The 27109-nt window shown below is 48.6% G+C and overlaps 1 protein-coding gene across 4 annotated transcripts; it reads left to right on the plus strand.

Annotated features, from left to right (window-relative positions):
* Nucleotides 1-3239: 3239 nt before the first annotated feature.
* LOC140192355 (C-type lectin domain family 12 member B-like) lies at nt 3240-13087 on the plus strand. Of its 4 annotated transcripts, XM_072250006.1 has the most exons (6): nt 3240-3317; nt 8836-8952; nt 9854-10075; nt 10567-10709; nt 11392-11456; nt 11979-13087. In XM_072250006.1, the coding sequence occupies exons 1-6, from the start codon at nt 3251-3253 to the stop codon at nt 12166-12168; spliced, it is 804 nt and encodes a 267-aa protein (XP_072106107.1). In that variant the 5' UTR covers nt 3240-3250; the 3' UTR covers nt 12169-13087. The 4 variants fall into 4 exon arrangements, 2 of the variants coding, with proteins under 2 accessions (XP_072106107.1, XP_072106105.1); XM_072250004.1 differs by lacking the exon at nt 3240-3317 and having other exon boundaries at nt 8470-8952; XR_011884231.1 differs by lacking the exons at nt 8836-8952; nt 9854-10075; nt 10567-10709; nt 11979-13087 and having other exon boundaries at nt 3279-3317; nt 11392-11932.
* Nucleotides 13088-27109: the final 14022 nt, after the last annotated feature.

The raw sequence follows: 27109 nt of genomic DNA on the forward strand, positions 1-27109 counted from the left end.
GGGAGGGTCGGGGAGAGAGGTGCGAAACTGAAGCGTGTTAGATACATTCAGGGGAGATGGACAGAGAAATAATGGTCTGATGAAGACCCCGTCAGTGTAGCTGCACGCTTTCAATACTTCTCTGAAAAGCTGATAACCCCCAGCTTGTTTTCTAATTGGAGACGAGAGTGAAGACGCAGATACGGATCAGCGTGCGTTGGTTTCCTGTAAACCTCAACAGCTGCATGTCCAGTTTCTTTGATAAGCATTACATTGACCGAAAAAGGGCAGTTTGTTTTTCGCAACTTCTTCTGTTGTAAATTCGGTGTAGATTGGAGAGAGGGACTCAAAGGAGTTGTTTATTTCACTCCGAGGGACTGGGCTCGCTTACTTCGGTGGGTGTTGGCTGTTTACCCTGGGGCTGTGGTTTCTCGCGCACAGAGGGTCTGAATCCCCGGCGATGAGCAGAGCAGTGGGGGGGCGGGGGTGGGGGGTGCCCGACGATCAAACCCGGAACCAACTGTGGGTAGGGGCTGGGGGAGGTTGGGTGGAGGGGATACAACTCTCCCAGACTCTGCATAAGTGACACATATCCCTCCGTCTTTCACTCCTTCTCCACTCATTCATTCCCTCACTAATCCCCTTCTTCCACTACATTCTCCCTCCAATCTCTGTATCTCCCTCCAACGTCCCTGCCCTGCATCCCTTCTCCCTCTCTGTAGCACTCTCTCTCCTTCCTCCATACTCTTCGCCCCATCTATGTCCCTATCTCTCTCTCTCTTTCTCTTACCCCATCAGCTCGCTCTCGGCTTTCCCCCTCTCACCACTAATTCCCTTTCAAAAATCTCCCGCTGTTTTCCAACTCTCTATAAGCATTCTCCTACATGTGACCCTGCTCCCTTTCTCCCTGCTCCCCCTTTCTGTCCCCAGTCACCCATTTCTCCCTCTCCGACCTCCTCCAATCTTCCTTCATTCTCCACTACACCTCTTTCTCCCCTCTCTCACAACTCCTCCCCCCACATCTCTCACCTCTCGACAACATACATTCTCAAATCCTCAGTCTTCGTCCAGCCCTGCACTTGGTTCCCCTGTTCTCGGCCTCTCTCTTTATCAGCCCTTCATCTGGTGTTTGCTGGCTGGTGTCGGACTGACCCCGTGTCAACGCCGGCGTCCTCTGACAACGGTCGTTTCCCTTTTCTGAGCTCAGAACGCAGAGAATCCTCGACAGGATGGACGACAGCAAGACTTACTAGACTGTAACTTTCACGAAAATGGACTCATGGACTGCTTCCCGACGTGAGTGGTGCAGAGAGACAGAGGGAGGGAGTTTCACTCTGTGTCTGACCCCGGGGGTGTGTGATGGGACGGTGTTGATGTAGATTTACTTTGTGTCTGACCCCGGGGGTGTGTGATGGGACGGTGTTGATGTAGATTCACCCTGTGTCTGACCCCGGGGATGTGTGATGGGACGGTGTTGATGTAGCTTTACTTTGTGTCTGACCCCGGGGGTGTGTGATGGGACAGTGTGCAGGGAGATTCACTCTGTGTCTGACCCCGGGAGTGTGTGATGGGACGGTTGGAAGGAGCTGTTCTCTATTTCAATGTTTCTGACTCCATGGGTGTTTGTTGTGTGTGTGTGTGTGTGTGTGTGTGTGTGTGTGTGTGTGTGTGTGTGTGTGTTTGTGTGTGTGTGTTCCTTTCTCTGTCTCTCCCTCCCTTTATCCACTCACCTTAATCTGTTAATCTCTCACTTTCTCTCTCTCTCTTACACACACACACACACACACACACACACACACACACACACACACACAACCGCTCCAGCGCATCGCCAACCTCACTACCACCCCCATTTCCAAAGCCCCCCTCTCATCCTCCTTTCGCCTCCGCCCTTACTTACTGCGGAGAATGTAACCGACCCCCGCAGTGCAGCGGGCGGCGCATTTCCTGGAGGTTTCCCAGTCACATTTCCGTGAGGTGAAAGCTCAGTGTGAGCGGGACAGAGTGGGACGAGAAGAGAGTGAGGATGAGAGGATGCGGAGACAGACTGTGAAGATTCATTGAGGGTGAGGTAAGATGGAAAGGCTGAGGGAGGGTGAGAGAGAGAGAGAGGGCTGTGAATTTGAAGTGTGTGAGTGACATTCATAGGAGATAGTGGTCTGATAAAGACCCCGTTCGTGTAGCCGCACGCTTTCCACACTTCTCTGAAAAGCTGATAACCCGCAACTTGTTTTCGAATTGGAGACGAGAGTGAAGACGCAGATACGGATCAGCGTGCGTTGGTTTCCTGTAAACCTCAACAGCTGCATGTCCAGTTTCTTTGATAAGCATTACATTGACCGAAAAAGGGCAGTTTGTTTTTCGCAACTTCTTCTGTTGTAAATGTGGTGTAGATTTCAGAGAGAGACTGTGAGGAGTTGTTCATTTCAGTCGGAGGGAGGGGGCTTGCTTACTTCGATGGGTGTTGGCTGTTTATTCTGGGGCCGTGACTTCTTGCGCACAGAGGGTCTGAATCCCCGGCGATGAGCAGAGCAGTGGGAGGGTTCGACGATCAAACCCCGGACCAACCGCGGGTGGGGGGCGGGGGTTTGTGTTGGAGAGGACACAGATCTCCCGGACAATAGAGTTTCCGCATGAGTGACACATATCCCTCCGTCTTTCACTCCTTCTTCACTCATTCCATCTCTCTCTAATCCCCTACTTCGACTGTTTTCTCCCTCCATTCTTTTTCTATCTCCCTACCACGTCCCTGCCCTGCATCCCTCCTCCCTCTCTGTAGCACTCTGTCTCCTTCCTCTCATACGCTCCATCTCCATCTCTCTGTCTCTCCCTTTCATTCCCCAGTCAGTTCGCCCTCTGCTTTCTCCAGATCAAGCCTAATTGCGCTTCAAATGTCCCCCACTGTTTCGTCCCTCTCTCTACCCTTTCACTGTTACTTCTGACCCTCCCCGTCTTTCTCTCCGCTCCCCACTTTCTGTACCCTGTCACCGAATTCTCTCTCCCTGATCTCCCTTCATTCTCGCTCCCCCTCCCGCTTTCTCCCCACTTTCACAACTCCTCCCCACCACTCTCACCTCTGGAGAACACCCGCTCTCACACCCTCAATCTTCCTCCTGCCCGACACTTCCTTCCCCTGCTCTCGGTCTCTTTTTTTGTAAACCCTTAATCTGGTGTTTGCTGGTGTCGATCTGATCCCCCTGTCAACAAGGGCTTCCTCTGACAACGGTTGATTCCGCTTTCTGATCTCAGCGCCCAGAGAGTCCTCGACAGGATGGACGACAGCAAGACTTACATGAATCTGAATTTCACAAAAATGGAATCATTATCTCGTTCCCGAGGTGAGTGGGACAGAGAGACAGGGGGAAAGCGTTTCAACCTGTGTCTGAGCCCGGGAGTGTGTGATGGGACGGTGTGCAGTGAGCTTCACTCTGTGTCTGACCCCCAGAGTTTGTCATGGGAAGGTGTGGAGGGACATTCACTCTGTGCCTGAAAAAGGAGGTGTGATATGGGACTGTATACAAGAAGCTGTATTATGTTTCTGACCCAGAGTGTGTGTGATGAGACTGTGTGGAAATAGCTCATTCTGTGTCCGACCCCATGAGTGTGTGATGGGACGGTGTGGAATGTACTTCACTCTGTGTCTGATCTCGGGAATCATTGATGGGTCTAAGTTAAGGAGCTTCACTTTGTGGCTGACCCCGTGTGTTTGTGATTCGATAGTGTGGAGGGAGCATCACTTTGTGTCTGACCCCGTGAGTGTGCAATGGGAGGGTGTTGATGGAGTTTCCTTATGTGTCTGATCCCGGGACTGTGTCATGTTACAGTCTGGAGGAAGTATCATTCTGTGTCTGACCTCGGGATTGTGTGATGAGACGGTGTTGAGGGATATTGACTCTGTGTCTGACCCCGAGAGTGTGTGATGGGACAGTATGGAGTGATCGTCACTCCGTGTCTAACCCCGTGAGCGTGAGATGAGACGTTGTGAAGGAGGATTTTCATTGTGTGTGACCACGGAATTGTGTGATGGGAAGTTGTGGAGGTTGTTTTACTCTGTGTTTGACGGGGGTAGTGTGTGATATAATGGTGTAGAGGGAGCTCCACTAGGTGTCTGACCCCCGGGATGTGTGATAGGACGGTGTGGAAGGAGCTTCACATTGTGCTTGTCCCCGTGAGTGTGAGATAGGACAATGTGGAGGGAATTTCGCTGTGTTTATGACCCCAGGAGTGTGTGATGGGACGGTGCGGAGGGAGATTCACTCAGTGTGTGTCTCCGGGAGTGTGTGATGGGACGGTGTGGAGGGAGCTTTACTCTGTGTCTGACACATTGAATGTGTAATGTTATAGTGTTGAGTGAGTGTCACTCCGTGTCTAACCCCTTGAGTGTGTGATGATTAGATTAGATATGATTATGAGGACACTCAGTCCCCTCTTATTGTCATTTAGTAGTGCATGAAATATTACAATATTCCTCCGGTGTGATGTCACAGGAACATAGGATAACCAAGACTGGAAAACTGACAAAAAAAAAAACACATAATTATAACATAGAGTTACAACAGTACAAGCAATACAGCAAGTTGATGAAGATCAGGACATGAACAGCGTAAAAAATAATGTTCAAAGTCTCTAGAAAGTCCCACTTCTAACGGAGACGGGAGAAGGAAGAAAACTCTCCCTGCCATGCTCCACCACAGTCCGACACTGAGCCGTCCGAAAATATCGAGCCTCCGACCAGCCTTCCGACACCGAGCACCGAGCACCATCTCTGCCGAACGCTTCGAACCCCGCCCCGGCAACCAGCAACCGGCAAAGCCTTGGATTTGGGAACTTCCCTCTGGAGACTCTCGATCGCACAGTAGAAGCGGCAACGAACCGGGCACTTCAGAAGATCCTCGAGATGCTCCTCCGTGCGTCTCACGGCTGTGTCTATCAAAACAGAATTGTGCACCGTACCCTATTTAACACATACGATATCATTTCACCGGAGAAGCTGCGCGCGCTGAGTCGTGTCGCAACCTTCTCCTCCCGCCTTGCTTGAAACGGTGTGGAGGGAGATTCTCTCTGTGTCTGACCACGAGAGTGTGTGATGGGGCGCTGTGGAGGTAGATTTACTCTGTGTCTGACTGGGGTAGTGTGTCATGTGATGGTGTGGCGGGAGCTTCACTGGGACTCTGAGCCTGTGAGTGTGTGATGGGACGATGTGGAGGGCTATACATTCAGTGTCTCACCACCATGGGACGGTATGGAGGTCGTTTTGCTCCTTGTCTGACCAGTGAAGAGTGTGGAAGGAGCGTAACTCTGTGTCTGACCCCGAGAGTTTCTGATGCAAATGCGTGTAGTGAGCGTCGCTCCGTGACTAACCCCGTGAGTGTGTGGTGAGACGGTGTGGAGGGACATTATTTCTCTGTCTGACCCCAGGTGTGTGTGATGGGTCGGTGTGGAGGTAGTTTTACTCTGTGACTGACCGGGGGAGTGTGTGATGGGAAGGTGTGGAGGTAATTTTACTCTGTGACTGACCGGAGGAGTGTGTGATAGGATGGTGTGGGGGCAGCTCCACTTAGTGTCTCACCCAAGGTGTGTGTGATAAGACGGTGTGTAAGGAGCTCAACTCTCTGTTTGACCCCGAGAGTGTGCGAATGGACGGTGTGGAGGGAGATTCACCGTGTGTCTGATCTCGGATGTGAGTGATGGGACGGTGTGGAGGAAATTTTACTCCATATCTGAAACCGGGAGTGTGTGATGGAATGCTGTTTAATGAGCTTTACTCTCTGTTTGACCCCTAGAGTGACCGAATGGACGGTGTGGAGGGAACTCCACACTGTATCTGACAGCGGGTATGAGTGATGGGAAAGTGTGGAGGGAGCTTTACACTGTGTCTGACCCAGGGAGTGTGTGATGGGACGGTGTGGAGCGATGTTCACTCTGTGTCTGACCCCGAGATTTTGTGATGGGATGGTCTGGAGTGAGCATGATTCCGCATTTAACCCCGTGAGGGTGTAATGAGACTTTGTGGAGGGAGAACTTCTCTGTGCCTGAAAAACAGAGTGTGTGCTGGGACGGTGTGGAGGTAGTTTTATTCTCTGTCTGACTGGGGGAGTGTGTCAAGGGATGGTGTGGATGGCGCTCCACTTGCTGTGTGACACCGGGAGTGTGTGATGGGACAGTGTGGAAGGAACTTCACATTGTGTCTGACCCCGGGAGTGTGTGATGGGACGGTGTGGAAAGAGCTTCACATTGTATCAGACCCGAGGACTGTGATGGGACGGTGTGGAGAGAGCTTTACTCTGTGTCTGACCCCGGGCGTGTGCGAATGGACGGTGTGGAGGGAGATTCACTCTCTGTCTGAACTCTGGTGTAAGTGATGGGACGGTGTGGAGTGAGCTTCACTCTGTGTCTAACCCTATGAGTCTATGATGAGACGGTGTGCAGGGAGATTCTCTCTGTGTCTGACCACGGGAGCTTGTGATGGGACGCTGTGGAGGGAGATTTACTCTGTGTCTGACTGGGGTACTGTGCGATGTGATGGTGTGGCGGGAGCTTCACTGGGACTCTGAACCTGTAAGTGTGTGATGGGGCGGTGTGGAGGGATATTCATTCAGTTTCTGCCCACGGGAGTGTGTCACGGGGCGATGTGGTGGTCGTTTTACCGTGTGTCTGACAGGGGGTGTGTGTGATGGGATGGTTAGAGTGAGTGTGACTCTATGACTAACCCCGTGAGTGTGTGATGAGACAATGTGGAGTTAGAGTATCACTGTTTATGACCACAGGAGTGTGTGATGAGACGGTGTGGAGGTGGTTTTAGTCTGTATGTTACTGGGGGAGCCTGTGATGGGATGGTGTGGAGGGAGCTTCACATTGTGTCTGACCACGGGAGTGTGTGATGGGACAGTGTGGAGGGAGAATCACTCTGTATCTGACCCCGGGAGTGTGTGATGGGACGGTGTGGAGGGAGATTCACTCTGTGTCTGACCCCGAGAGTGTGTGATAGGACGTTGTGGAGCGGAGATTCATTCTGTTTCTAACCCCGGCAGTGTGTGATGGGACAGTGTGGAGGGAGATTCACTCTGAGTCTGACCCCGGCAGTGTATGATGGGGCGGTGTGTAGGGAGTCTTACTTTGTGTCTGACCCCGGGAGTGGGGATGGGATGGTGCGGATTGAGCGTGGCTCCCGATCTAACCCCGTGAATGCGTTATGAGAACGTATGGAGGGAGATACTCTCCGTGGCGGCCACAGGAGTGTGCAATGGGTCGGTGTGGAGGTAGTTTTACTCTGTGTTTGGATAGGGTAGTGTGTAATGCGATGGTGAGGAGGAATCTCCGCTGGGTTTCTGACCGATTGATAGGATGGTGCAGAAGGAGCTTCAAATAGTGTCTGACCCGGGAGTGTGTGATGAGACAGTGTGGAGGGAGATTCACTCTGTGTCTGACCACGGGTGTGTGTGTGTGTGATGGGATGGTGTGGAGGGAGCTCCATTAGGTGTCTGACCCTGAGAGTGTGTGATGGGAAAGTGTGGATGGTGCTTCACATTGTGTCAGTCCCCGGGACTGTGTGATGGGACGGTATGGTCAGAGCTTAACTCTGTGTCTCACCCGGGAGTTTGGAGGGAGCTTCACCATCTGTCTGACCTCGGGTGTGAGAGGTGGGACGGTGTGGAGGGAGCTTCACTTTGTGTCTGTCCCTGGAGTGTGTGACGGGACGGTGTACAGGGAGATTCACTCTGTGTCTGTCCACGGGAATGTGTGATGGTGCGGTGTGGAGGGAGATTCACTCTGTGTCTGACTGAGGGAGTGTGGGATGGAATGGTGTAGAGGGAGCTCCACGAGGTTTCTACCCCGGGAGTGTGTGATGGGACGGTGTGGAGGGAGGCTTACTTTGTGTCTGACCCCGAGAGTGTGTGATGAGACGGTGTGGAGGTCGTTTAACTCTATGTGTGACAGGGGTAGTGTGTGATGGGATAGTGTGGAGTGAGCGTGAATCCATGACTGACCCCATGACTGTGTGATGACACGGTGTGGAGTGAGATTATCTCCGTGTATGACCACAGAAGTGTGTGATGGGATGGTGTGCATGGAGCTCCAATAGGTGTCAGACCACGGGAATGTGTGATGGGACGGTGTGGAGGGAGATTCACTCTGTGTCTGTCCACGGGAATGTGTGATGGGAGGTGTGGAGGGAGATTCACTCTGTGTCTGACCACGGGAGTGTGTGATGGGACGGTGTGGAGCGAGATTCACTCTGTGTCTGACCCCGGGATTGTGTGATGGGACGGTGTTGAAGGAGCTTCACACTGCGTCTGTCCCTGTGAGTGTCTGAAGGGACGGTGTGGAGGTAGCGTCACTCCGTGTCTAACCCCGTGAAACCCGGCTCGCTGGTACTATAAAGCGTTTGCTAATCGGCCCACAACACGTTAATCCCCACAAATCCGTCATATATCCCACGTGTGCAAAAAGAACAAAGCTGGCAAACAATAATTAAAACTGTGAAAAATAATAGACTGTGAATCGAGACGGCCAATCACCCGTGGATGCCTTGTATCATAATCTTGCGGTTAAGCCTTGCTTGCCTGGGGGACCAGTCAAACGCCCAAATGAAGTTCACGTAGACAACATCCACGTCTCTTACTTCATCGATCACCTTCGAGAGAGAAAGAGAAACTCTGGAATCAGTCAGACTCTTGTCAGCATTTGCCGAGTCAAGGAACTTGGACTCTCAGCGATGTAGGATAAAAGTAGATGTGATTGAGAGGGCGAGGGGGTGATCGTGGTGGAATGGGACAGCGCGGATGGTGGGTGGAAGGGAGTCGCAGTGCGGGTACACGGTTGAATCCACGCACACGCTGAATGGGCTCTCCACAGGTGCTCGTAAACAGGAGCCGAAAGAGAACATCGGAAATAGACCCTGCTGGAAGATCTGCCTACTCTGCCTAGTTACTCTGGGGCTCATCGTGATAGTTGCCGGGGTCTCGATCTATGGTGAGTCAAACGGGCTCCGGATGGTAACAGACCGTAAACAGAGTGCAATCAGTTGTCAGCGTAAAACCTCACAGCGATGCCGAAACGTCCCTCATTGTACACACCTCTAACCGTGATAAAGACACGGCCTTTACCGTAACACAATCAAGACTCAAAATGACACCCAATAAGCCATCACCATATCACCAATAATCCTGTCACCGTAGCACTGACACGACCCTGTACACGACACAGGTATCTCCTTACCGCGACACGAACACGACCTCCACCGAGACAAAGTGACAGCAATGCACCCCTCACTGTACCCTCGAGACGACCCTGACCGTGTCGCTGAATAACTCCTCAAGGCGACAACTCTCCGTGATGCCAGGAAACTATCCACTGTCACACCAACACACCCTGCCTACACCATGAGACAGACAAACCCCTCACTGTGATTGCGACATATCCCTCACCGTGACATCAAGATACACCTCACTGTGACCGGGAGCACCTCTCACCGAGACACAGAAATACGTATCGCAGTGTCCCGACACGTCCCTCACCGCAACATCGACATGTCCCTCACTGTGGCAAGGAATCAATCATCACAGTAATATGTCGCAGACTGGCACACACGGTGAGATAGACGCCCCTCACTGTTAAACCAGCACAACCCTCAGCTTGACTCCAAAATGCCCCTCAGCCCTGACATTGAGAAGCTCCTCACAGACACTCCAGTCACCGTGACACCTACATGTTTCTCAACATGAACCGCACCGCACCGTGACACCAACATGTTTCTCAACATGAACCGCACTGCACCGTGACACTGACACAACACTCACCGCGACCTGCCCAGCACCGGGACGCTGCCTCACACGTCCTGTAATCGCTAAACTTCCGTTAACATCTCCCTCAGTGTCACAGGTTCGTCAGTCTCAGCTCCTTTGGGAGCAGAATCAAGAAATTACCAGGATACAGACACAATGCCGACAACAGATCCATAACTTGAACTTAACAGTTGAATCAAAGACATCCGGGAATTCCCGTCTGAATCTCTCCGACAGCGTCTGTGTGCAGAATGTTTCCCTCCTCAACAGAAACCTGGCTGATATTTGTCAATTCCTGAACAGGAGCAGAGGTGAGGCAACGTCGCCCTATTACGCCGCTCCTCACCAGATAGAGAGGTAGAGAAGTCGAGGTGAAGAGAGAGACAGTAAATGTGATTGAGATTGAGTTAGAGATAGAGAGAGAGAGTGAGAGAGAGAGAGAGAGACAGAGAGAGAGAGAGACACAGAGAGAGAGAGAGAGAGAGAGAGAGAGAGAGAGAAAGAGATTGAAATTGATTAATATTGTGTCAGACACTGGGTCAGTGTGATGCGACGGTGTGGAAGGAGATTCGCTCTGTGTTTGACCCGGGAGTGTGTGATGGGACGGTGCGGAGGGAGGTTCACACTGTGTGTCTGACTCGGGTGTGCGCGATGGGACGGTGTCGAGTGACGTTCACTCTGTGTCTTACTCCGGAATTGTGTGATGGGATGGTGCGGAGGGAGCTTCACTCTGTCTATAACCCCGTGAGTGTTTGATGGGAACGTGTGTGGAGATTAATTTTTCCTGATTCCTGATATCCAGAGCAAAACTGTTCGAAGGATTGGAAAAGATCTGGAGACAGGTGTTATTTCTTCTCTACGTCTGAAACATCTTACGATGGAGCGAGGCAACAGTGTTCAAACTTTGACTCAAGGCTCCTCGAAATCAATTCAACGGACGAAGCGGTATGTGTCACATCAGGAGCAGAGATATCTACACGTCTCCCACTTCTACCAGGATGAGACAAAAAGTGGAGTTCCCTGTTCACCGATTCATCACACAGTCCCGGGGTCAGACACAGAGTGAATCTCCCTCCACAATGTCCCATCACACACTCGCGGTGTCAGACACAGAGTGAATCGCACTCCACACCGTCCCATCACACACTCCGGTGATCAGACACAGAGTGAATCTCCCTTCACACCGTCCCATCACACACTCCCGGGATCAGACACAGAGTGAATCTCCCTCCACATTGTCTGTTCACACACTCCCGGGGTCAGACACAGAGTGAATCTCTCTCCACACCGTCCTATCACACATTCCCGGGGTCAGACTCAGAGTGAATGTCCCTCCACGCTGTCTGATCACACATTCCCGGTGTCAGACACAGAGTGAATCTCCCTCCACAACTTCCCATCACACGTTCCCGATGTCAGACACGATTGAAGCTCCAACCACATTCTCCCGCTATCAGACACAGAGTGAATCTCCCTCCATACCGTCCTATCACAGACAACTGGGATTAGACACAAAGTGAAACTCCCTTCACGCAGCCCCGTTATCTACGTCGATTGTAACAAACTGAGGGAACTCCGTAAATAGTGTTCGATTTTTGGCATTAATCAAAGGAATTTAATTTCACAGAGTTTTCTTTTGCAAGTTAATTCCGACCGAGACCCTATATTCTGGATTGGAAAATGTGAAGACGGGTGAGATTTGGACTGATCTCTACGGAATGACATAGCCCTGACGGGAGAAAATGGGATCAGTTTCCTGACTGAAGTAGGTTTGTTGGAGAGGGAGTGGAATTGGGATTTGTTTATAGACTGAAAGAAGCTGTGGAGAGAGGAAAGGACAAGGGATTAATCTGGGGACTGACACAGGACTCCGGGCCGAGAGTGTGACTGTGGGAATCGTTCAGGGAGTGCTATGTATGTGGGGGGCGAGGGATTGTAGGAATTTTTTGTGGACTTAAACAGATCTGAGGGCAGAGAGAGTGTGTCTGCTGGAATGGGATGCAGTCTGAGACAGAACTGTACAGAGAGAGGAGGTCAGTCGGACGAGTTTGGCGACGCCATGGACGCTGTGGAGTTAGCGCCGCGGTATTAGTTTGGAGGCTAACACATGGCTGTAAGGAGACATTGGGTCAGTGGGATTCGTTTTGTGACGTTTTCCGGTTGGCTAATCCAGCTAGTTTGTCTCTGTTAAAATTGCTTAACTCTCTTTCATAGGAAAGTGGCCTCTCAGCTCCTGTACACGGTCGTCGCAGGAAGGTCCATCTGCGGTCATTGTGGCGCGGAAATATTCTATTCCGCTTGCCATCGTGTTCACCCTTTCATCTGTGAGAAGCCGGCACCATTGTTCCCGGAAATTCCTCAAAAGATCCAGGATCTCTGTCTACAGCCAGTGGAGCTGATTTGAATGAAGTGACTACCCTCTCTTTCTCCTCATTTTCTCTCCTCCACTCTCACTTGCCCATCCTCTCAATTCCCTCCCCACCTTCGCTGCCACTCCCCTACTCCATTCTCCTCCTCTTGTCGCAACGCCATTCTCCCCACCACACACCGACAAACCACTCTCCCGATCTATCCTCTGCTTTCTCGCCACACACCCGCCTCCGTCCAGCTCTTGCTCACTCCATCCAACTCTCCCTCCACCCCGTCTTCTCCCCCTGTTTCCTCGCCCGTTCTCCGCCCCATCATTCTCCGCTCCCTCTGCCCACATCTATTCCCTATCTCTCCCTTTCTCCCTCCTCCCTATTCCAGTCTCTCCCTGCCCAATCCGTTCTCTCCAACACCTTCGTCTCCCTAATCCATCGCTCTTTCTCCTTTCCACCCACTCTCACCTCAATCTTCTGTCGTCTGATATCGATAACCCAAATCTGGGTAAAAGTCTATGCCTATTCCCTCTGTCTGTGCCCCTCTTGTGTTTATGGATCTCTGTAAATTTACAAATATGCTCCAGGGAATAAAGTCCCAACCATCCCTCCCTCTGTCCATTCCTCAGTGATCCGAGTCCCGGTAATATACCGTATAACTCCCTGTGTACTCAATCTATTTCAATGCCGTTTTTCCTGAAACAGTGTGGCCTCGCCGACGTCTTTTACCACTGCAACGTGATCTCCCGACTCCCGTACTCATTGCCCTGACTGGTGAAGAGCGGCAGGCCAAGTGTCTTGTTCACGCGTATCGGATGTTTTCCACTGGAACCGCTATTTGATTTATCATCTGACACTTGAAGGGCCTGGAATTTGTTCTTTTGTTACATCAGTACAACGCAAAGATGTAAAATTAATGTCAATTACAGAATATATATGTAATAAAAACCGCAGCAATGTGGAGGTGGTGCACATGCGTTCAAAAATGTGGTGGTGAAGGGGAAGAAGGTTTTTCTGAATCGTTGCGTATTCAGGCTTCTGTACCTCTTCCCCGATGGCAGTTTTAAGCAGGGAACTTGTCCCGGGGTGAGGAGCCTCAGCGATGGAGACGCCTTCTCGAGGCATCGCATCTTGAAGATGTCCTCGATGCTGGGGTAGGTAGGGACTTTGATGTTGGTTGAGTCTGCACCCCTCTGCAGGCTTCTGTGACCGTGTCTCTTGCAACCTCCACACCAGGCGGCGATGCCACAAGTCAGAATGCTCCCAACGTTCATCTGTAGAAATTTGCTGGCCTTTAACGAAAGGCCAAATCTTCTGAGACTCTGGATAAAAAAAAAATATTCGCATCTCTGTTCTGAATGGGCGCCCTTCAATCCTTAAGTGATGCCCTCTCGTACTAGACTCCCGCATCATGGGAAACAACTTTGCCACATCCACTCTGTGGACTCTCAGACTCAGACTCGAAATAAACAAGGCGACAGTAACGAAATCCAAAGAGTAAATCACAATCTGTAGTACTGGAAATGGTTCCCCATTAAGCGCAAGCCTTTTAAATTATGAGTAAGCAGGTGTTGTTGAGGCTCTATGGGGCACTGGAGAGACCTCATTTGGAATACCATGTGCAGATTCGGGGCCCCTATCTTAAAAGGGACGTACTGATGTTGGAGATATTTCGGATAAGATTTACGAGGATGATTCTCGGAATGCAGGGTCTAACATGGGAAGTGAAGGGATGGATATAAATTTGCTGATGACACTAATTTTGAGGGGTGTTTTGGATAGTGTGGAGGACTATTAGACGTTACAGCGGGATATTGATAGGATGCAAAACTGAGCTGAGGAGTGTCAGGTGGATCTTAACCCAGATAAGTGCGAAGTGGTTCATTTTGTTAGGTTAAATATAACGGCAGGATATAGTATTAATGAAAAAAAACTTGACGGTGTGGACGATCAGAGGGATCTTGGGGTCCGAATCCATCAGACACTCAGAGTGTGTGATGGGACGGTGCGGAGGGAGATTCACTCTGTGTCTGACCCCGGGAATGTGTGATGGGACGGTGTGGAGGGAGCGTCACTCAGTACATTATTCCAGGAGTGTGCGATGGGATTGCATGGAGTGAGCCTCGCTGTGTCTCTGACTCCTAGTCATAGGTCAGTGGATTTCGGCGTTTATGCAGACTCCAGTCAGAGACAGGAAGAAAGACAATGATAACGCACACGTTCTGCTCAAAAGGTTGCAATCTGAACACCCTTTCTGTGGCCTCCACTCTCCTCCCCTTCCTTCCGCTTCTCTCAGCTCACCATTCCTTCTCTACGATTCTTAACTGTGTGAGTGAGCAGCCGGAGGTCCTGGTCTAAATAGTTACCAGTGAAATCGATATGTATAGGGAGGTGGTCCTGCAAAGTGAGGTCACGCATTTAGCTGTCAAATTGAAGTATTAAATTTAAAGCTGTTAAATTTAGCAATTAAATTAAGTTTAATTATAAGGACAGGACCACTACCCGTCCCAGTGAGGCCAGACAAAGAAAGGCCATACAGTTTAACACGTAGCTCAAGAGTTGGTGTAAGTGGGAGGGCTTCAGAATTTGGAATCATGGAGGAGTATAGAAAACCATAGAGAGACTACAGTACAGAAACAGGCCTTTCTGCCCCTCTTGGCTGTGCCGAACCATTCTTCTGCCGAGTCCCACCGACCTGCACCTGGACGATATTCCTCCACAAACCTCTCATCCATGTCCCTGCCCAAGTTTCACTTAAATGCTAAAAGTGAGCCCACATTTACCACTTTATCTGGCAGCACATGCCACACACCCACCAGTTTCTGTGTGAAGAAACATCGACCCATGTTCCCTTTAAACTTTTCCTCCTTCACCCTTAACCATGTCCTTAGTTATTATTTTTCTCCCCAGCCTCAGCGGAAAAAGCCTGCTTGCATTCACTCTGTCTGTACCGTTCATAATTTTATACATCTCTATCAAATCTCCCTTCATTCTTCTGTGGTCCAAGGAATAAAGTCCTAACCTATTCAATCTTTCTCTGTAACTCTTTTTTTCTCCAGTCAACATCCTTGTAGACGTTCTCTGCACTATTTCAACCTTATTAATATCCTTCCTGTAAATACATGACCAAAACTGCACACATTACTCCAAAATCGGCCTCACCAATGTCTTATACAACCTCACCATAACATTCCAACTCATATACTCAATACTTTGATTTATAAAGGCCAATGTACCAAAAGCTCTCTTTACGACCTTATCTACCTGTGACGCCACTGTTAGGACATTTTGTATCTCTATTCACAGATCCCTTTTCTACTGCACTTCTGAGTGCCTGAACATTTACCCTGTATGTTCTACCTTGGATTGTCCTTCCAAAGTACAATACCTTACATTTGCCGTTTCACAGCCCATTTTCCAGCTTGTCCAAATCCCTTTGCAAGCTTTGAAAACTTTCCTCACTGTCCACTACACCTCCAATCTTTGTATCATCAACAAATTTGCTTATCAAATTTACCACATTATCATCCAGGTCACTGATGTAGATGGCAAATAACAATGGACACAGCACTGATCGCTGCGGCACACCACTAGTCAAACGCCTTCACTCAGAGAAGCGATCCTCCACTACCACTGTCTGGCTCTTTCACTGAGCCAATGTCTAATCTAATTTAGTACCTCTCCATGTATACTGAATATTCCCAACCTTGTCAAAGGCCTTACTGATTTCCATACAGACAGCATCCACTACCCTCTCTACATACACTTTCCTGGTAACCTCCTGGAAAATCTCTAATGGATGTGTTAAACATGACCTACCACACACAAATCCATGTTGATTCTCCCTAATAATCCCCTGTCTATCCAAATAATTGTAGATCTTATCTCTTAGTACTCCTTCCAATAATTTACCTACTACCTATGTCAAATTTACCGGCCGATAATTTCCCGGATTACTTTTTGAACCTTTTTTAAACAAGGAGACTGTCATGGTCCGGATTGGGGTCTCTTTAAATTTATTTCGTTTATGTTACGATCCGGACCGTTGACTCCCTGTTTCCCTTTGGTTCCCTGTTTTAGTCATAGTCATAGTTATACCTTATTAATCCCGGGGGAAATTGATTTTCGTTACAGTTGCTCCATAAATAAAAAATAGTAATAGAACCATAAATAGTTAAATAGTAATATGTAAATTATACCAGTAAATTATGAAATAAGTCCAGGACCAGCCTATTGGCTCAGGAAGTCTGACCATCCAAGGGAAGAGTTGTAAAGTTTGATGGTCACAGGCAGGAATGACTTCCTATGACGCTCAGTGCTGCATCTTGGTGGAATGAGTCTCTGGCTGAATGTACTCCTGCGCCCACCCAGTACATTATGTAGTGGATGGGAGACATTGTCTGAGATGGCATGCAACTTAGACAGCATCCTCTTTTCAGACACCAACGTCAGAGAGTCCAGTTCCATCCCCACAACATCATTGGCCTTACGAATGAGTTTGTTGATTCTGTTGGTGTCTGCCACCCTCAACCTGCTGCCCCAGCACACACAGTAAACATGATAGCACTGGCTACCACAGACTCGTAGAGCATCCTTAGCATCGTCTGGCAGATGTTAAAGGACTTCAATCTCCTTAGGAAATAGAGATGACTCTGGCCCTTCTTGTAGACAGCCTCAGTGTTCTTTGACCAGTCCAGTTTATTGTCAATTCGTATCCCCGGATATCTGTAATCCTCCACCCGTGTCCCTCGACCTTGGTGATTGAAGGCAATTTACTCCTGGTTGAACCGATAGTTTATAGTCTCCGGCTTTTAGCCGTTCGGCGCGAGACCATCTGCAAAGTCACAAAGGTACGGCGTGCCAATGTCATCAGGCCGAAGCAAGCCTAGTCTCCGCCCGAACCGAGTGCAGTTAATTCGTCTTTCCTCACCGGAGCACACCTGTCAAGTTACCTCGCCAAAGCGAGCCCACAAAGTTTCCTCACCGAGGTGGGTCCGTCAGGTAACCCGCCGGAGGGAATCAAGAACCGCTGTCTACTATTCCCGGGACTAGTCGAGAGCTCGCCACTACCCGGAACCTCCAATTCAAGTCCTGGCTCCGGAGGCATCCAAGTTCCTAGTCGGGTCGAGTCGAGTCGAGTCGAGTCGAGTCCTGTCCCTGGCGCCATCCAAGTTCGGGTCAAGTCCTGTCCCTGGCGTCATCCAAGTTCCGAGTCGAGTCCTGTCCCTGGCGCCATCCAAGTTCCGAGTCAAGTCCTGTCCCTGGTGGCATCCAAGTTCCGAGTCAAGTCCTGACCCTGGTGTCATCCAAGTTCCGAGTCAAGTCCTGTCCCTGGTGGCATCCATGTACCGAGTCATGTCCTGTCCCTGGTGGCATCCATGTACCGAGTCAAGTCCTGTCCCTGGTGGCATCCATGTACCGAGTCAAGTCCTGTCGCTGGTGGCATCCAAGTTCCGAGTCAAGTCCTGTCCCTGGCGGCATCCAAATTCGGAGTCGAGACCAGACTCTTGCGGCATCCAAGTTCCGAGTCGAGATCTATCCCTGGCGGCTTCCAAGTTCCGAGTCGAGTCCTGGCCCTGGCGGTCTGTTATTACTGTCCTACCCCCCTGACTGAATCCCTTCTCAGCCCTCTCGCCTCTACCCCTCGTCTGCAGCCTTCGCCTGCACTTCGGTCTAGTTCTATCACGGCAGTTAGATAGGTACTGTCTGGTGTTCTTTCGTGTTGGTCTTGTTTTGTCCTCGCCTTCGTGGGGTAAGTCAGGGCGTCTTGCCGTTGCCCGGCGGGGGGTTATGAGTCCCGTCCCTATGCCCTGTACCCAAGGAGGGGTCCCGACTCTGTGTTCTGTGTATGTGTTCATGGTTCCATGTACTTGCTCTCCGAAGATAGAGGCTCTGTTTTTTCCATGCTCCTCCTCTCCTTAGTCCATGTCATGTCCATGCCTGGTTCTGGGGTCCGAGCCCAAGGCAAGACTGAGATACTGTGTCCTTGCCCAGTCCCTGGCTCGGAATCCACACCGCAGCCTCTTCATTTCGCCGCTAGTTCTGGGATCCTGTTCCGAGTCCTATCCTAGACCCCTAGTCCCAGCATAGTCGTAGTCCTGAGTCCTTGTCAGTTCACTATTCCTGCTTCTGCTTTGCTCTCCTGGTATCAAACAATAAACTCAATTCACTTAACCTCACAAGATGTGTCTTGCATTTGGGTCCACCCTTGCTCCCAATGCCCCACCATTCTGACAGGAAAGTTGCAGTGGTTGGGTCTCTGCACTGAGTCAGCATTCTTCAGAGTGAGGGTGAACAGCTGTAAGACCGAACCGAAAAAGTAAGCTTGAATTCATCCTTCAATCTGAGAGTGAGAGGCCTAAGTCACAGGTATCAGTATCACAATGGAATAAAGGGGATTACAGAGGCGTAAGAGAAGAGCTTTTCCAGGTGGATTGGAGGAGGTTACTGTGGGGCAATCACGGCAGAGCAGAGATGGCTGGAGTTTCTGGGAATAGTTCACAAGGCGAAGGATAGATCTGCCCCACAGAAGGAGAAGTTCTCACATGGCAGGGTGGAGCAACCGTGGCTGCCGAGGGAAATTACGGACTGTATTAAAGCCAAAGGAAGGACGTGTAAGGTAGCAAACATGTGTGGGAAGTTGGATGATGGAACCATTTAAAAAATCGGCCTTAATTCAGTGGCTGCGAAAATATCAGTGTCTATTAGTAAGGATAAGGTATGTCGTCCTTTGAAAGGAATGATCAAATAAGTCAAAGTCAACAAAGTTTCTGTGAATACAGATCTTACCTGACTTGCCTATTAGAGTTCTCAGAGGAAGTAACAAAACGAGTGAACAAGGGGGAGTCAGTGTACGTCACTGTCTTGGGTTTTCAGATGGCCGGTGTCTCGGGGTTCCCCCTAGTGGACAGAATTGGAACCGTGACTTTCCACCTTTGTTTCTCAATGGATTGGAATACGGAATTGACGGCTTTGTGGCAAAGTTTGGGGATGATTCCAAGGAAGGTGGAGGGGTATATCGAGATGAGGAAGCAATTAAAATTACAGCAGGATGCAGACTAATTGATGAATGCACAAATATGGCGGATGGAATACGTATGATAATGCATTTTGGTAAAAGGAACAACAGGGCGGACAATTATCAGAACGGGTGGAAGTTTCAAATATCAGAAGTGTAGAGGGACTTAGAACTCCTCGTGTAAGTCTCCCAGAAAGTTTATTTACAGTTTGGGTCTCTGGCAAAGAAGACAAACGGAATGTTAACATTTATTTGAAGGGGAATAGAATATTAAAAAAAAACGACAATATTGAGCTCTTTTAACGTTGTAGTCAGGCAGATCCACGAGTATTTGCAACAGTTTTGGGCCCCATATCTCAGAAAGGTGTGTTCTGATAGGAGAGAGACCAGAGGAGGTTCACAAGGATAATTTAGGAAATGAAGGGGTAACATTTAAGGACCATTTGGCAGCTTGGGGCTTGTACTCAATGGAATTTAGATAAATACGGAAGAGCGGGTGTGGGGTGTGGGCTAAGTCTCATTGAAATCTACCGAATGCTGAAGGAACGGACAGCGTGGATACGGAAGGATGCTTCCTTTGGTCGGGGCATCCGGAACTAGAGTACACAGCCTCAAAATTGAGGGGCACCCTTTCAGAAAAGAGGTGAGGAGGATTTATTTCTTTAGTCAGGGAGTCGTGAATCTGTGGAATGCTCTGCCACAGACTTCGGAGGAGGCCAGGTCCGAGGGTATATTTAATTTAGAAGTTGATCGTAGCTTTTATATTCTTCTATCTTGAAATGAATGCTGACGTTGCATTTGTCTTCCTCACCACCTACTCCACCTGTAACTTCACAACACGCTGGAGGAACTCAGCAGGTCGGGCAGCATCAGTGGAAACGATGAGTCAACTTTTCGGGCAGGAACCCTTCGACAAGACTGAAGAGGGAAGGGGCAGGGGCCCTATAAAGACGGAGGGGAGGAGGGTGGGAAGGAGAAGGCTGGTAGGTTCCAGATCAAAAATAAGTAAGGGGAAAGATAAAGGGGAGGGGAAGCACTGAGGTGATAAGCAGGAAAGGTGAAGAAGTAATAGAGGAAAATCCGAATTGGTAGCAGAAAGAGGCGGAACCATGAGGGAGGTGATAGGCAGCTGGGGGAGGGGGCAGAGTGAAATAGGGATAGGGGAAGGGCGGGGGAGGGAATTACCGGAGGTTGGAGAATTCTATGTTCATACGAAGGGACTGGAGACTACTTAGACGGTATATCAGGTGTTTCCCCTCCAACCAGACATTAGCAATATCATGGCAGTAGAGGAGGCCATGTATGGACATCTCCGAATTGGAATGGGAAGCAGATTTGAAATGGGTGGCCATCGGGAGATCCTGTCTGTTGTGCCGTATATGTACCTTAATTTTGAGGGAACCTGCACGAGGATACATAAATCCCTTGTCTCCGTAGATTGTTAAACTTTATCTCCATTTGGTAACTAGTCTACACCTTTATTTCTGCTACCAAATTGTATGACCATGCCCCTCCAGACACGGTATTACATCAACCATTAGTTTGCCCATTTTCCTAATCTGTATAAACCCTTCTGTAGCCGCTCTGCTGCTTCCACACTGTTAGTTGATCGGAACTGTTATGACGGAGCTCCATTGACTGTGGTTTCCCGACGAGAAAGCAAAACATTCTGTTGCAGAGGGAGATACACTGTCCGGGATTTGGAGCTTGTTGATAAGAACTGCGGAAATGATTGTGCTGAACTCTGAGTTGTTGTCAATAAACCGCAGCCTGATGTAGGTAGGTATTGCAATTGTCCAGATGGTCCAAGGCCTAGTGGGGAACGAGTCAGAGAGTGCTCCATTTTGCTACCAGTGGCCTGGTATGACGAGTGAGAAGGGGATACCGGGCGTTATTGTTAAAGGACAGGATCTCCAGGGTAGTGATCTCCGTATTGCTACCCGTGTCACATGCTAGTGCGGCAAGGACCGGGAAGATTATACAGTTTACACTCCTGGGTTTCAGATAGTTCCAGAAGGATGGGAGCCAGAGTGCCAGAACAGCTATTGGAGAGGTTGCGGAGACGGATGGTCGTAAGAACTCACAGAAAGGTTGTTATCAGATGGTTGATATCAGTGCAACTGTTGTCCTGAGCTGCATACATTTCAGTGCAGAAGGATCTGAGAAAAGGCTGAAATTAGTGCTGATGATTGAGGTAACTGGTTGTCAAACAGAGGCAATGTGTACTGAGGAGGGGCTGTTGAGGGGGCAGCATTGAAGTAAATCGGCTGAGTTGCATCGTAAAAAGTGGACATCATCGAAAAGGATGAAGACAGGACTAAAGGTGTTGAATTTTATTCTGCGGAGTATAATGGATAAAGCGGTGTTTCGTTGACAGGATGCAAAGAGTGGGAAGAAACGGAGACGTTTTTGGTTGTCTGCCGGTGCCTCATCATTTTCCACAGGGGTCTATGTTGGGACCAATACTTTTTACTTTGTCTGCCAATCATGTAGATGATCGAAGTGATCACGTTGTTGCGAACTTTGCAGTCGAAATGAAGATAGGCAGAGGGGCAGGCAATTTTGAGGAAGTAGAGGGGATATAGACTATGTTCTAAATGGAGAGACAATACGAAAAAAAAACTAAGGCTGAATGGGATTCCCTGAAGGTTAATTTCCAGGTTGAGGGAGGCAAAGACATCGTTAGCATCCATTTCAAGAGGGCGAGAAAATAAAGCAAGGATGTAATATTGAGACTTTACAAAGCATTGTAGAGGTTCACGTGGAGTACTGTGAACTGTTGTGGGCCCCTTATCTTCCGAAAGTTGTGTTGAAGCTGAAAAGGGTTCAAACGAGGTTCATTAAAGTGATTCCATGAAGAGCGATTGATGACGCTGGGGCTGGGTATACCAGAATTCAGTAAATGAGGGGTGACTTCATCAAATCCTCTCGTATCGGGAAGGCTTTCCTTGAGTTGATGTGGAGAGAATTTATCCGATTTTGAGAGAGTGAGGGAACAGAGGACACACTTCAGAATAGAGGGGCGCCTTTTATGCTCCCCTTACTCTCTGAATTCCAGGATACAGACCGAGAGCAGTGAAACTTTCCCAGTTGAATAAACCATTCAATCACTGAATAATTCCTCTGAACCTCCTGGGAACCCTCTCCAATGTAAGCTCGTCCTTTCATTGATCAGGGGCCGGAACCCGCTCACAGCACCTCGAGTGAGGCCTCACCAGTACCTTATAAAACTTTAAAATTACATCCTTGCTTAATTATTCCAGTCCTCCTGAAATGAAAGCTAACATCACATTTGCCTTCCACAGCACTGACTCAATCTGCAAATCCCTCTGGGCCGTAGGTATTTTATTTTCTCCCCATATAGAAAATAGTCTACGGTTATACTTTTCTTCCAAATTGCATAAGCATACAGTCTCCACATTGTAATCTATCCGCGGCACCTTTGCCCATTTCCCTCACATGTCTAAGTCTTACTGCAGCCTCTCTGCTACCGCAACACTACCTGTATCGGTAATGTTATTATTAGTCTACACTGACTGTGTTTCTCCGATGGGGAAGTCAAATATTCTTTTGCAGAAGCAGATATCCGGGCCCAGGATTTGGAGCTTATTGATAAGAACTGAGGAAATGATCGTGCTGAACTTTGAGCTGCTTCAATAAACCGCAACCTGACGTAAGTATTGCAATTGTCCAGATCATCCCAAGCCCAGTGGGGAGAGGGTCAACGTTTTGGGTCCTGCCTAGATTCTATGAGATTCTAACATCGGGGAAATTCAAATAGTTGGAGAGGCTTACGGGGTGAAAGATAAGACGTATAGAGATATAGTTACTCCTGAGGTGGAGGACAGAGCAAACTGGGTGACAGCCAGGATCGCAAATAGGTTAAGGAGTTCGTGGAGAGTACCCCTGTGGACATCTCCCTCAGTAGCAGATGTACCACTTTTGATACTGTTGGGGGACGACCCAACAGGGATGAGGCAGCCTCTTGACTCAAAACGGAAGGGGGATGAAGAGGCAATCTATGGTGACAGGGTATTCTTCAGATAGGGGAACAGACAGGAGGTTCGCTGTGCCAGACTGAGATTGCCGAATGCTATGTTGCCTCCAGTATGTCAGGGTCCAGGATATCTCCGTCCTCAGCATTCGTAAGTGTGAGGTTCAAAAACAAGAAGCCTGTTTACTGAATAAGTATTTACTTCTTTCATTCATACTGCAATCTGAGAGGGGGAAGCATATGTCACATGATCCAGTATCAGAATGGAATGATGGGATTTACAGAGGATTCAGCGAGGAACTTGCCCAGGTAGAAACGATGGGGCCGGGATACGTAAGAGCCGCAATGGCTGAAATTTCTGGCAATGGTTCTCAAGGCGCAGGACAGATATGTCCCACAGTAGAAGTTGTTCTCAAATGGCACGGGAGGGCAACCGTGGCTGACAAAGGAAGCGAAGGACTGCGGTAAAGCCAAGGAAAGGACATATAAGGTAGCAAAAGTGAGTGGGAAGATGAACGATTTCGAAGCTTTTAAAATCCAACAAAAGGCAATAAAATGGGGAACAAAGTTGAATATGATAGCTAACTAGCCAATAATATAAAGCAGGACAACATAAGTTTTTTTTTCAGTGGTACAAAGGTTCATAGGAAGGTAAGAGTTGATATTTGGCCACTGTAAAATAATGTTGGTGCGGTAGTAATGGGTGACAAAAAATGCCAGGCGAACATAATTTGTACTTTGCATATGTCTTCTCTGTGGAAGAACCCAGCAGTGTGCAAGAGATCCGTGAGTGTCAGGGAGCAGGAGTGATTACAAGGGGCAAGGAAGTGCCATATGGAATACAATGATGGGAAATGTACGATAATGCCTTTTGGTAAAGTGAGCAATTGTGCAGACTATTATCCAAATGTGGAGAAGTTTCAAATATCTTAAGTTCAGAGGGACTTTGGGTCCCTTGTGCAAGACTTCCAGAAGTTTAATTTACAGGTTGGGTCTGTGGTAACAAGACATATGCAATGTTGGCAGTCATTGCAAGGAGAAACGAATGAGAAAAAAAAAAAAAACGGCAGATAATTTTGAGTCTTATTAAGGCAACAACAAGGCCGCACTTGGAGTATTGGCAACATATTTGGACCCCATATCTCAGAAAGGATGTGTTGTCATTGCAGAGAGTCCAGACGAGGTACACGAGGATAATTCTGGAAAAGAAGGGGTTAACATATGAACAGCATACGTCAACTTTGGGCCTGTACTCACTGGAATTGAGAGGAATGGGTGATGATCATGTTGAAACTACCGAATATTGAAAGGACGAGATGGGGTGGAGGTGGAGAGGATGTTTCCTCTGATGTGGATATCCAGAATTGCGAGGCGTCCTTTTAGAGCAGAAGCTAAGAGGAGTTTTTCTGGTACTTAGAGAGAATGAAATGTGCGGAATGCTCAGCCACAAACCGTGGTGCAAGCCAAACCAGTGGGTATATTTAAGGCAAACTTGACAGTTTTATGATTGGTCAGGACATCAAATGATATGTGGAGAATGCAGGTGTATAGTGTTGAGTGGGATCCGGGATCAACCATGATGGGAATGGCAAAGCAGTTTCGATGGGCTGAATGGCCTAATTCTTTGTATTTGTCTTCTGGTCGTATCATCTCCAATGTCAGCAAATCCATTTTTATATAAGGGAACCGACATCGCTCATAATACTACAAATGAGCCCTCTCCAGTGCCTTGTAAAGCCTAAAAATTACATCTGAGCTCTGATATCTTGGTCATCTGGAAATGAATGCGAAGATTGCATTTGTCTTCCTCACCACCGACTTCACCTGTAAATTAACCTTGTGGGTACGCTGCACCAGGACTACCCAATCCCTTTGCGCCGTAGATTGTTGATTTTTTTTTAAGAAAATAGTCTACACTTTTATTTCTTTTCTCAAATTGCATGAACATATATTTCCATGCACTCGATTCCATCTGCCAGTTGTTTGTCCATTGTCCTTATCTGTGTGAGACCTGTAACTTCAACACTACCTGCAGATTGTAAATGTTATGACAGATCTGCACGGACTGTGGCTGCACAATGAGGAAGTAAAACATGACTTTGCAGAGGGAGATGCAACGGCCCAGGATTTGGAGCTTGTTCATTAGAACTGAGGAAATGATTGTGCTGAAAGCTGAGCAGTTGCCAATAAAACCAATAATGTATGCATTATGATCAGAGATTAAGGCAGCTAGCGCTTTACTCTTTGGAGAGAAGGAGGATGAGAGGAGACATGATAGAGGTGTACAAGATAATAAGAGGAATAGATAGAGTGGATAGCCAGCACCTCTTCCCCAGGGCACCACTGCTCAATACAAGAGGACATGGCTTTAAGGTAAGGGGTGGGAAGTTCAAGGGGGATATTAGAGGAAGGTTTTTTACTCAGAGAGTGGTTGGTGTGTGGAATGCACTGCCTGAGTCAGTGGTGGAGGCAGATACACTAGTGAAGTTTAAGAGACTACCAGACAGGTATATGGAGGAATCTAAGGTGGGGGCTTATATGGGAGGCAGGGTTTGAGGGTCGGCACAACATTGTGGGCCGAAGGGCCTGTACTGTGCTGTACTATTCTATGTTCTATGTTCTATGTTCTAAACCGCAGCCTGACCTAAGTATTGCTGTTATCCACATGGTCCAAGGGCTAGTGCAGAGCAAGTGAAATAATGTTCGCTGTGGGTTCCAATGACATATATAGAACGTATGGCGAGGGAGTACTGGGAGTTAGATGCTAAGTTAAAGGACAGGATATCCAGGGTAGTGATCTCAGGATTGCTGCTCGTGCCGCGTGCCAGTGAACCCAAAACCAGGAAAACTATACAGTTGACAGTTCAGGGTTCGAACTAGTTGCAGAGGGATGCGAGCCAGATGACCAGAACAGTTTATAGAGAATTTGTGGGGACGGATGATGGTAAGTCCTCAGACAATGTTTGGAATCATATGATTGATCTTAGGGCAACTAGTGTCCTGAGCTGCTTACATTTCAATGCAGAGGGATCGTCAAGAAAGGTCGGTAATTGTGCTGACGATGAGGTGACTGGTTTACAAAAGAGGCAAAGTGTACTGAGGAGAGGTTGTTGACTGGGGAAAATCGCAGTCAATCCGCCGAGTTGCAACTTAATAGCTGGACATAATCGAAAAGTATAAATACAGTCCTGAAGGTGTTGAATTTGAATGTGCACTGTAACGAAAACACAAAGATGAACTTGCACCACAGTTGCCGACTGGCATGCATGATTGTCGCAGGCATCTCTGAATCATTGATGAAAGATTATGGCTGGCAGCCACACACCCAAGCAGCAGTAACGATCCGGTCTACAATTTACAACGGGGCAGAGAAAATGCATGCCAAAAGGACCATGTTACTGCCGTCATGGGGGTCTACAGTGTGCAGGTAGATTGGGAAAATCAAGTTGGTGCTGGATTCCAGGACAGGTATTTCTCGAGTGCATACGATTTGGCTTTTTAGAGCAACTTGTGATTGAGCCCACCGGGGGATCAGCTGCTTTGTTCAGTCAACCATAACTGATTAGAGAGCTTGAGGTGAAAAAAAAATACACTCGAGGCGAGTGATCATAATATGAAAAGTTTCATCCTTAAATTTGAGGAGAAGAAGCTCAAATCAAATGTATTTGTATTACAGTGTGGGGTGGGGGGGGGGGAGTGCTTACAGAGGTATGAGGGAAGAGTTGTCCAGAATCGAATGGAGAAGAACACTGGCAGGGATGACGGCGGGGCAGCAATGGCTGGATTTTGGGTGAACAATTTTGAAGGAACAGGATATGTAGATTCCAATGGGGAAAATCTATTCTAAAGGAAGGCTGACATAATTGTGGTTAAATGGTGATGGCAAAGACCACATAAAAGCTAAAGAGAGGGCACATGATAGAGCAACGATTAGTGGGAAGTTGGACGATTGAGAAGTGTTTAAAAACAAACC

This window comes from Mobula birostris, unplaced genomic scaffold (assembly GCF_030028105.1).
Source record: "Mobula birostris isolate sMobBir1 unplaced genomic scaffold, sMobBir1.hap1 scaffold_1186, whole genome shotgun sequence".
NCBI classification, from domain to species: Eukaryota; Metazoa; Chordata; class Chondrichthyes; order Myliobatiformes; family Myliobatidae; genus Mobula; species Mobula birostris.

Excerpts from the sequence above, each read along its gene's own strand:
- LOC140192355 (XM_072250004.1), top strand. The coding sequence starts at position 8,763 with ATGGTGGGTGGAAGGGAGTCGCAGTGCGGGTACACGGTTGAATCCACG. Across the intron at positions 8,953-9,853 it reads TGCCGGGGTCTCGATCTATG|TGTCACAGGTTCGTCAGTCT; the intron begins GTGAGTCAAACG and ends CATCTCCCTCAG. Across the intron at positions 10,710-11,391 it reads TCAATTCAACGGACGAAGCG|AGTTTTCTTTTGCAAGTTAA; the intron begins GTATGTGTCACA and ends TTAATTTCACAG.